Source organism: Macaca nemestrina, chromosome 8 (genome assembly GCF_043159975.1).
Source record: "Macaca nemestrina isolate mMacNem1 chromosome 8, mMacNem.hap1, whole genome shotgun sequence".
In the NCBI taxonomy this organism is placed as follows: domain Eukaryota; kingdom Metazoa; phylum Chordata; class Mammalia; order Primates; family Cercopithecidae; genus Macaca; species Macaca nemestrina.
In genome coordinates, this window is record NC_092132.1 from 116,330,271 (window position 1) to 116,341,623 (window position 11,353).

Below are 11,353 nucleotides of genomic sequence, written 5' to 3' on the forward strand. Positions count from 1 at the left end.
AAGCCAGCCAAAGCAGCATCAAGGGTGACTCGAAAGGCGAAGCTAGAAACTTATCACTGGGTTGGTGGGCAACTCCTGTTGCTGATAGCGGCAGGAGGCAGACAAATGCCTAGGCAGATAGGGGCAGTCCCTGGTGAAACCCTACCTCCAAGCCGAAGACATTTTAAAGCCTTAAAGCCAAGCTACAAGTCAAATCCACGGACCGGATTGAGAACCTGTCTTGTGCTTTCCTCTTATTGATCCTCACCCTTCACCTATTTTACATTCACCTACCCTTTCCTAATTGGTTTTCTACACTGTCCATGCCCACCTTTGTGTGGTGTCTTCACTTTAACCTTTATTGCATACTCACAAACCAATCACCACGCACTCCCCATTTTGAGTCCATAAAAAGCCCCAGACCCAGCCACACTGAGACAGAGACCACCTGACTGCAGGGGTGGGGGATGAGCCCCACCTCCACATCCCCTCTCTGCTGAGAGCTGTTCCATGGTTCAACAAAATCCTTCTCCACCCATCCTCACCCTTCTAATTGTCAGCATAACTTCATTCTTCTTGGATGCAGGACAGGAGCTTGGGAACCGCCGATTGCAGGTGCAATTTATAACACGGGGCAGTGGTGGGGAGGGGGATTGTTGCCCGCCTGGAGGTCTCCCTGGTTGGCAAAGTGACCGAGAAAAATCCTGCATCGGCTGGGCATGGTGGCTCACGCCTGTAATCCCAGCACTTTGGGAAGCCAAGACAGGTGGATCACCTGAGGTCAGGAGTTCGAGACCAGCCTGACCAACATGGTGAAACCCCATCTCTACTGAAAATACAAGAATTAGCCGAGTGTGGTGGCACGGGCCTGTAATCCCAGCTAAGGAGGCTGAGGAAGGAGAATCGCTTGAACCTGGAAGGCGGAGGTTGCAGTGAGCCAAGATGGCACCATTGCACTCCAGCCTGGGCAACAAGAGTGAAACTCTGTCTCAAAGAAAAAAAAAAAATTCCTGCGTCACTGCTTTCTCTTCCCCACTCTGGCTTGATCCCTCTCCTACCTCCTGGATGGAAGCCTAAGCATTTGGGCCTGAGTTGTAGGTGGGACTTGTAACCTTTCTGGGGAGCAGCTTCTCCAATAGTCAGGGATCTCAATGACCTTCCTTCCTTCCTTCCTGCCTGCCTGCCTGCCTGCCACTTGCAAAAGTTCAATGATTATTCAGAAACTGGAAGAAGGATTTCTCTTCCTACCTCAGGAGAGAAAGAAACATTTATTGGTCCCTTCTTCCATTTATGACCAGGAGCTAAAAGAGAAGGCACTGCTAGAACACCCTTCCTGTCCCGTCTCCCCAGCATAAGGCTTTCATTCCAGGCCAGCCCTAAGCATAAGGCTTTCATTCCAGGCCAGCCCTAAGGCACCAGAATGCCTTTAGTTTCCCCATAAACGAGATCCCTCCTCTGTCTCCCCTTCAAGTCCTCTGGATCTGACCTTGGGAAACAAATCAGGTATGTGCAGAGTTGGCTGTGCCACGTTAGAGAATACAAGGAAAGTCTTAGCTTAGGGGCTTCTTTTCAGTTCTGATAGTTTTTACCTCTCCGCCCTGTGATAGTTTTTATCTCTCTGCCCTGTAGTTAGATGGTGGGTCATTGCCATGGTGGGGGCTGGAGAGGACAGACTGGAAGGTGGCACCAGTCACAGCCTGGCTGGGAGTGAAGGGTGTTGTTCTGGAAAAGGGACCAGCTCCTTGGATGCCTGTGTATCTGTTAGAAATGAACCTTTACTGCACACTTTCCACAAGATGAAAAAAAAAAAGAAAGAAACACACCTTTACTGTATTATAATGCACAAGCCTCCATTTCCTCTCTGGACCTCAGGTTTTCTTTTCTTTTCTTTTTTTTTTTTGAGTCAGAGTCTCGCTCTGCCACCTAGGCTGGAGTGCAGTGGCCTGATCTCTGCTCACTGCATCCTCTGCCTCCCGGATTCAAGCAATTCTCAAACCCCCACCTCCTGAGTAGCTGGGATTATAGGTGCCCACCACCACGCCTGGCTAATATTTATAGTTTTCTAGAGACAGAGTTTCACCATGTTGGCCAAGCTGGTCTCGAACTCCTGAGTTCAAGTAATCTTCCTGCCTCAGCCTCCCAAAATGCTGGGATTACAGGCGTGAGCCACTGCACCCAGCCTGGGCCTCAGGTTTTCAATTCTGTAAAATGTTGGTGCTGGATTTGATCGTTAAGATCGCTTTTAGTGCTTATGCTCTGCCACCTCCACCCTATGCCCCTAGACTATTTGTGACAATAGGAGAAACAGCAAACACCAAACGAGCTGCTCAGAGGCCACATATACACACATGATTTCACAAAAATGAATGGATGGTTGCTGTGGGCAATGGAGAGGAGAGACAGGGTGAAGAGGTAGCAAAAATTTCCATCTAGTTTTTGCACATTCCAAGAACTTTAAAGCAAGAGGGGTGGATTATGAATGTTAGACTAGAACCACCTGTTACGCATACAGTCTTAGACAGGGTACAAGGCTATGATCACCTGAACTCTTTTTGGCTTCTTTTTTCCACGTCACATGAACACACACAGACACACGCATACATGCACCCAATCATGATGTTCACCGGAGACAGTACTCTTCCCTGCTGTTAGAACTTCTGCCCATCAGGCGGCTGCTGCCACTTCTGGCTCTGCCAGACACATATTCTAAATCACAGAGCACTATTCTCCCTGGCACATAACCCCCGAGCACCAACACGTAAACAGCAGCCTGGGGGCCTGAAATCAGTGCCTTCAGAGGTCCACAGACGCTGCCTGCTTCCAAGGGCACAGAACAAAGGTCATCTGGGGACTGAAGGCCAGCACAGTGCTCTCTCTGGGCAATGTGTGCTTCTATCCCGAGTTGGATGACCTCTCCAGTCCAGGCAGTACTAATTCCCCTCAGGTCAGTCATTAGGACGACTTCTCTGAGCAGTAGGCCACTTGTCTCCACCCCTCTGCTGACCATCAAAAATGATGGTGAGAGTATAATTGGGCACATCCCCAGGGGAGGACCATTTGGCAGTGTCTTTCAAATTTGCAAATGCATAGACCTTATAACATAGCAAAACCTATTTGTAGAATATACTCACATACAAATGAAATGACATGTGTCTTTAAGTTATTCGTTGAAACACCATCTGTTAGTAAAGATAAGAAGTAAGCTCGATGTCTATCAGCAGCTGACTGGTTTCATAGACAATCATATAACCATACAATGGGATACTGAAAATGAGACGCTTTTGCCTGGGCGCGGTGGCTCATACCTGTAATCCTAGCACTTTGGGAGGCCCAGGTGGGTGTATCACCAGAGTCAGGAGTTTGAGACCAGCCTGGCCAATGTTGCAAAACCCCGTCTCTACTAAAACTACGAAAGTTAGCCAGGTATGGTGGCACGCACCGGTAGTCCCAGCTGCTTGGGAGGCTGAGAGAGAAGAATCGCTTGAACCTGGGAAGTGGAGGTTGCAGTGAGCTGAGATCGTGCCACTGCACTCCAGCCTGGGTGATGAAGCAAGACTCTGTCTCAATAAAATAAAATAAAATAAAAAAAGAAAGAAAAAGAAAATGAGACACTTTTGTATATCGATCTGGAAGGATCACAGATACATAGTCAAGTTGAAATAAGCAAGGTGCAGAACAGTGGGTATATCAGAGACTGCTATTTGTATAGAAAAGAAAGGATAAAAGAATATATATATATATTTGTATTGACTTGTATCTATATAAAATATTAGCTGAGGGATAAACCAGAGACTAATGGTAGTTACCTGCTAGGGAGACGAAAACTGAGATGAAGGCAAGTCTCTATTATATGCACTTGGTGTATTTTGATGGTTAAATAATGTGCACATATAATCTATTCAAAAAAATTGGGTTAAAAAAACACAAAATCACAAAAAAGAGCCAACAGTCTATAGACTAAAGTGGCAAAAAAGGGAGCCCTTCCCCCTGCCATCTGCTTGGGCAGGGGAAAAGCAGACTGAGGAATGAGAGCAGGGATGGGTTGGCAGAGGAGGAAGAAGTCAGGTGTCTCAACGTTGCTGTGTTTGCTCATAAAACCTTCCCTAACTGAAGTCAGAAATTTCTCTTCTTACAGTGTCATTTGATTATTGGCCTAATTATTCCCCAAACTCAGGCACACTCAGGTGGTTTGAGAAATCCTGTCTTTTTTTGAAAATATTAAACATTTTTACACACTTCTTCCAAATTACAAAGTCACCCCTAAGGCATTGACGTCCTTTGAGGTTGCTTCACTTCCTGGCACCCCTTTCCCTTCCCCCTCCAATGCTGATGTCCTGGAAAAAAATTGCTGAATGGCATGCATTGATTTTAGAGATTACTTTTTGGGAATCTTATGATACCCCTTTGAGATAACTGGCAACACCACTCTGGAGTGTTGCAAAACCCTACTTGGGAGTGACCGCCTTGATGGTCAACAGGAAGCCACAGCCAAGACTCCAGGCCCAGTGGGACCTGCACCATTCTGTCATGACTTGAGTGGGGGCAGTAAGAGATGGAAGGGGCCAGAGGCTGCCTCTTCACCTTCACCCCCATGGATTTCCATGGATCCAAAGGCCTGCTTGGGGTTCTTCATGGGCATGGAAGTCACTTGCTTGGGAGCCCAAGACAAACCCTGTTCATGGGTGAGCAGCTGGGTCCCTGGGACACAAGACCGGTTCTTTTTCTTGGGGATAATTTTAGGTTCTGAATTCCCTTGCAATCTTCCTAACTCCCAGCCCCTGGCTCAGCCTCCCAGAGGGATTGTTCATACCAGTGACTATAAAGTGTTCTTTCGAAATATAGAGCTGTTCAGAGACCTGCCAGGGCATAGCCCTGGAGGCATTTTCCATGGTAATTTTTCCCCCTATGTGTCCCATTGTTTCAGAGGAGGAAGCGTGACAGCTCAAGAATCAGGTCCTGATAGGCCCTAATAAGGGGTGGCATCTTCCTGCCCCTCCACTTGAACCCGGGGGGCTTTATTTTTCAGCGCCCCCTCCCCACACGCAATCTGAGAGGAACTGGTGTAGAGATTGGGAGAGCTTGGGCTGGAAAAAGGAAGCCTTGCGTGAGGGAAGGCGGAGGGAAAGAGGCCTCCGGTTTCTTCAGATGAGGGAAGCCTTTGGTGGATCCACCTAAGAGACTTCAGAGGCTTTGAAACACCAGGCCCGCCACCTCACACACTCTAAGATGAATGCGTGAATTCCTCAACGCCTTCTAGTTTTTAAAAGTTAATGAATGAAATCCTTAAGGAAGGCCGGACATGGTGGCTCACGCCTGTAATCCCAGCACTTTGGGAGGCCAAGGCGGGTGGATCACCTGAAGTCAGAGGTTTGAGACCAGTCTGGCCAATATGGTGAAACCCCGTCTCTACTAAAAATACAAAAATGAGCTGGGCGTGGTGGCGCATGCTCATCCCAGCTACTCGGGAGGCTGGGAGGCTTGGGAGGCTAAGGCAGAAGAATTGCTTGAACCTGGGAAGTGGAGGTTGCAATGAGCTGAGATTGCGCCATTGTACTCCAGCCTGGGCAACAAGAGCAAAATTTCATCTTAAAAAAAAAAAATCCCGCCGGGCGCGGTGGCTCAAGCCTGTAATCCCAGCACTTTGGGAGGCCGAGACGGGTGGATCACGAGGTCAGGAGATCGAGACCATCCTGGCTAACACCGTGAAACCCCGTCTCTACTAAAAAATACAAAAAACTAGCCGGGCGAGGTGGCGGGCGCCTGTAGTCCCAGCTACTCCGGAGGCTGAGGCAGGAGAATGGCGTAAACCCGGGAGGCAGAGCTTGCAGTGAGCTGAGATCCAGCCACTGTACTCCAGCCCGGGCTACAGAGCAAGACTCCGTCTCAAAAAAAAAAAAAAAAAAAAAAAAATCCTAAAGGAAGTGGAGCGAACACTTACCATTGGGGAGATGGCAATGGAAGAGTTGTGTATAGCTGGGGGGGATGGTGGACATGCTTCATACCCAGCCACCCATTTACCCATTTTTTTAAAAAAATAGGGTCTTCCTTCTTGCCGTTCCAAGCTGGAGTGCAGTAGCATGATCATGGCTCACTGTAACCTTGAACTCCTGGTTCAAGCAATCCTCTCCTTTCAGTCTCTTGATTCATCCTTTTTTTTTTTTTTTTCCAAGACGGAGTTTCGCTCTTGTTGCCCAGGCTGGAGTGCCATGGTGTGATCTCGGCTTACTGCAACTTCTCCCTCCCAGGTTCAAACGATTCTCCTCCCTCAGCCTCTCAAGTAGATGGGATTACAGGAATGCACCACCATGCCCGGCTAATTTTTTAAAATTATTTTTTAGTAGAGACAAGGTTTCTCCATGTTAGTCAGGCTAGTCTCGAACTCCTGACCTCAGGTGATCTGCCCATCTTGGCCTCCCAAAGTGCTGGGATTACAGGTGTGAACCACCGTGCCCACCTGTTGATTCATCCATTTTTAATATGTCTTTATAACAGAAGGATTTTAAGAGAAGGGGCTATCTAGAAAATCTCTAGGTGGAAAGGTGCATGGACGGGGCAGTGCAGAGTGGGGAAAATGGAGAAATTGAAATTCTTCAGCATCCCAGACTACATAGTGCCAAATCCAAATGCAAATCCAGAGCTAGCAATGAAAAAGACTCCTGAGCCTGCTAGTGGTTCCTGCCTGCAATTCCAACTACTCAGGAAGCTGGGACAGGAGGGTGGCTTGAGCCCAGGAGTTCAAAGCCAGCCTGGGAAAGAAAGAGAGAGACCTACCCTCCAGAGAGAGAGAGAGAGAGAGAGAGAGAGAGAGAGACCTACCCTCCAGAGAGAGACAGAGAGAGAGACCTGAAATATGGTAAATTTCCTCAGTACCTGAAAATATTTAAAAAGAAAACAAAAACAAAGCTGGAAGGAAAGAGAAGGTAATTAAAATAGAAGGGAAAGGGGACAGATCACACCAAGCTGAGGTCTTGGGACAGGAGATCTGGCTGAGCCCTATTACTTAATTTAAAATACCTTAGGGGAGGGCACCCAAGTGGATAAGGGGCTCCTGTGAATCCTTTGCTTGACTCCAGCGCGTTACCTTTGCCTTTGTAAAGGGTGGGGATGGGAGCGCTCTCCTCTCTCCTTCCCCTGTGTTGCTGTAGGACTTTCTGGGAAAGGAGGTGCAGGGCTCCAGGAAGCCAGTGCCCAGGGAGTGCTGTGCTGAGTCCAGGAGCCTGGCCACGGCAGGGGTGGACAGATTGTGGCAGAGGAGCCAGGGTGTCCCTTCCTCCAGATTTAGCTAAAGGAAACGTGGAGCATCCCATCGCCCATCCTCCCCACTCTCCAATTCCGCTCCAGAGGCCCCTCCAGACTACCGGCCTCTGCCCCTTTAAGCGCCGCCACTCCTCCCACAAGAGCGGTGGCACCGAGGGAGTAGGGGTGGGGGGAGGCTGAGAGCTCTGGCTGGGACAGCTAGGGAAGATGGCCCAGGCTGGGGAAGTCGCTCTCACGCCTCGCTGCCCCCTCCCCTGAGCCAGGTGATTTGGGAGACCCCCTCCTTCCTTCTTTCCCTCCCGCCCCACGCACGACCCGGGGATGGCTCCGTGGCCTCATGGGAACAGCTCTCTAGTCCCGTGGCCGGACGTCCCCACCCTAGCGCCCAATACCGCCAACACCAGTGGCCTCCCAGGGGTGCCGTGGGCGGCGGCCCTGGCCGGGGGGCTGCTGGCGCTGGCGGTGCTGGCCACCGTGGGAGGCAACCTGCTGGTCATCGTGGCCATCACCCGGACGCCGAGGCTCCAGACCATGACCAACGTGTTCGTGACTTCGCTGGCCGCAGCCGACCTGGTGATGGGACTCCTGGTGGTGCCGCCGGCGGCCACGTTGGTGCTGACTGGCCACTGGCCGTTGGGTGCCACTGGCTGCGAGCTGTGGACCTCGGTGGACGTGCTGTGTGTGACCGCCAGCATCGAAACCCTGTGCGCCCTGGCCGTGGACCGCTACCTGGCTGTGACCAACCCGCTGCGTTACGGCGCACTGGTCACCAAGCGCCGCGCCAGGGCAGCCGTGGTCCTGGTGTGGGTCGTGTCGGCCGCGGTGTCGTTTGCGCCCATCATGAGCCAGTGGTGGCGCGTAGGGGCCGACGCCGAGGCGCAGCGCTGCCACTCCAACCCGCGCTGCTGTGCCTTCGCCTCCAACATGCCCTATGTGCTGCTGTCCTCCTCCGTCTCCTTCTACCTTCCTCTTCTCGTGATGCTCTTCGTCTATGCGCGGGTTTTCGTGGTGGCTACGCGCCAGCTGCGCTTGCTGCGCTGGGAGCTCGGCCGCTTTCCGCCGGAGGAGTCCTCGCCCGCGCTGTCGCGCTCTCTGGCCCCGGCCCCGGCTGGGACATGCGCTCCGCCTGAAGGAGTGCCCGCCTGCTGCCGGCGGCCCGCGCGCCTCCTGCCTCTCCGGGAACACCGGGCCCTGTGCACCTTGGGTCTCATCATGGGCACCTTCACTCTCTGCTGGTTGCCCTTCTTTCTGGCCAACGTGCTGCGCGCCCTCGGGGGCCCCTCTCTCGTCCCGGACCCGGCTTTCCTTGCCCTGAACTGGCTAGGTTATGCCAATTCTGCCTTCAACCCGCTCATCTACTGCCGTAGCCCGGACTTTCGCAGCGCCTTCCGCCGTCTTCTGTGCCACTGCGGCGGTCGCCTGCCTCGGGAGCCCTGCGCCGCCGACCGCCCGGCCTCGTCCCCTCGGGCGCCCTTGAGGCCTGGACCAGCCCCGCGCAGCCCAGGCTTTGCCAGCGGCTCGACGGGTAGGTAACCGGAGCAGAGGGACCGGCGGCTCAGGGTCGGGAAACACGCGATGTCTCCGTGGGTCAACTTTTTGAGTGTGGAGTTTACTAGGAGAAGGTGGGAGCTGGGATGGCTTTGCTTGGAGAGAAGAGGGAACGAGGAGTAGCGAACCAAAATGGGACCCGCGGTCCTTTACTTTCCGGATCCCGTCACTAGGGTAGAAGCAAAAGAGGGCGAGCAGGCGGTCGTTCCTCACCCAAGGACCCGAGGTGCGCCACCGGAAAGCGCCGCGGCGTCCTGAGGACTCTCGCCCTGCCTGGTCGGCTCTAGGGATTTTTTGTTTGTTTGTTTGTTTGTTTGTTTTTAAATAGAGACAGGGTCTCGAGTCTTTGTCGCCCACGCTGGAATGCAGTGGCGCGATCTCAGCTCACTGGGCTCCTGGGCTCAAGCGATCCTCCCATCTCAGCCTACTGAGTAGCTGGGACTACAGGCTAGCCCAACTAATCCCAGCTATTTTAAAATTTCTTGTAGAGAGGGGGTCTTGCTATGTTGCCCGGGCTTGTCTTGAACTTCTGGCCTCAAATGATCCTTCTGTTTCAGCCTTCCAAAGCGTTAGGATTACAGGCCTGAGCCAGGGTGCCGGGTGGGCTCTAGTTTTGGTTTTCCAGCTTAGTTCTTTGCCCCACTTCCCCGATTTCTTGCCATCACTAGACCTGGCTTGGACTTGAAGGCAGGGCTAGTGCCACCCCCTTCCCCCAAGCCCTCGGCTTAACTTCTGGGTTTTCTCAAAGGTTTGCTGGCTGTGGAGGTGAGAATCCACTTCCGGTATGAAGCACAGCTGTGAGTGAGGAGCCTGGGAGTGCAGATGTGTGCCCTCCTGCTCCCTGGGCTGGGTTGGAGTAGGGGTGGGGCAGGTCATGTGTGGCTGGGTGGTGCCCTGGCGTTTTTGTGTAATTAAATATGTGTTCCCCAGGGTCCCTGATCTCTGGCATTCCCCTCAGTGCACCTGTTCCTCCCTTCACCCCAGGGTCTATTATCTCCCCTTTTTTTTTTTTTTTCCAGGGCTTCTTGGGGAGTTTCTGAGGCCTGAAGGACAAGAAGCAACACTCCGTTGATCAGAACCTGTGGAAAGCCTCTGGCCTCTGTTCAGAATGAGTCCCGTGGGATTCCTGGGCTGTGACACTCTACCCTCCAGAACCTGAGGACTGGGCTATGCGACCCAAGGAGGGGTCCTTACTAAGTGGATTTTCACCATCCTCTCATTCTGTCTGAGAGATATTTTCTAAATCCCAGCCTTGAACTTCACTCCTCCCTCAGTGGTAGTGCCCAGCTGCCCTGGAGCAGCCGGCTGGCTTTGGTAGGGGCACCCATCACCTGGCTTGCTTGTGCAGTCAGTGAGTGCTTAGGGCAAAAAGAGCACCCCCGGTTCCATTCCTTCTGCCACCCAAACCCTGATGGGACCTTAGCATTCTCCAGGCTCTGTGGCCCAGGCTGAGAGCAGCAGGGTAGAAAAGACCAAGATTTGGAGTTTTGTCTCTGATTCCCTTATTACGGCTCTGAAGCACTGGCCTCTCTCACTTTAGCCATGGAGTGGCTCTGATCTACCTCACAGCAGTGTCAGAAGGACTTCGTCAGGGTTTTGGGAGCTCCAGGGTTCATAAGAAGGTGAACCATTAGAACAGATCGCTTCTTTTCCTTTTGCAATCAGATTAATAAATATCACTGAATGCAGTTCATCCTTGGCCCCCTTTCTCTCCGTTTGTTTTCTTTTCATAATCCACTTACTCCCTTCCCTTCCACTCTGCACTGGCTTTTGACAGAGGCAGTAAATTAGGCCTAATCCTCGCCCTTTTCTTCCTAATCTTCATCAAACAAAAAATGAAAAATCCGTCTGGGCGAAGGGGAGCAAGCTTGAGCCTTTGATATCTTGCTCCCCCACCCTTCCTGAAACTCTTGAAATCCAGTTGCCGTTGAGTAGCAAAGCCGCACTCCCCACAGGACTTGGACAGAGTGCCCACAGGGGGATGGGCTGGCTGTGGCCAGGTTCAGGGCAGGGGGTATTTGTCACCTCCATGCTATAAGCCAGTGGTGGATTCATAAAGTCCTGTGGTCATCAGGAACCAGTTTTGTTCAGTGCCTTACCGTGGTGTGTGTGTGTGTGTGTGTGCGTGTGCGCGCGTGTGTGTCTGGGGGCACAAAGCATTGCTTATTTGGTCAAATGTCTTGTGTTATAAATATATTCTGATGTTTCCCAGCCTTTCCACAACCTCTACCTTCCCACTCCCCTTCCCCAGCTACAAATATCTGTATTATCCTCTTAAAGTAAAACTGGAGTTACAAATTTGAGCCTGTTGATACATTTTTCTCTTATTTCCATTTTTATGAATCCTATCAGGCAGGTTTCCTATGTAAAGAAAATTTCGATGGAAATCATTAGATCATTTTGTGAGTTTCTATTTAAACTCCGTGAGCCAAGACCATTGTCCAGGCTGATTTATGGGATACCCGGGAAATCACAGATGTTTTGCGTGCTTGTGATGTAGTGCACAATGCGTTGTCTTGGTTCAGGGGCCCTAGAGTTATAAAATTCCATCTGCCCCAAGGAGGAACTC

General features: G+C 51.6%; 1 protein-coding gene across 1 annotated transcript; it reads left to right on the forward strand.

Moving 5' to 3' along the window:
• The first annotated feature begins 7,422 nt into the window (after nucleotides 1–7,422).
• Nucleotides 7,423–9,056, forward strand: LOC105476576 (adrenoceptor beta 3). Its single transcript, XM_011732663.3, is given in 2 exon segments — nucleotides 7,423–8,686; nucleotides 8,689–9,056. Coding segments are annotated over 2 exon segments (1,206 nt in total). The 5' UTR covers nucleotides 7,423–7,557; the 3' UTR covers nucleotides 8,766–9,056.
• Nucleotides 9,057–11,353: the final 2,297 nt, after the last annotated feature.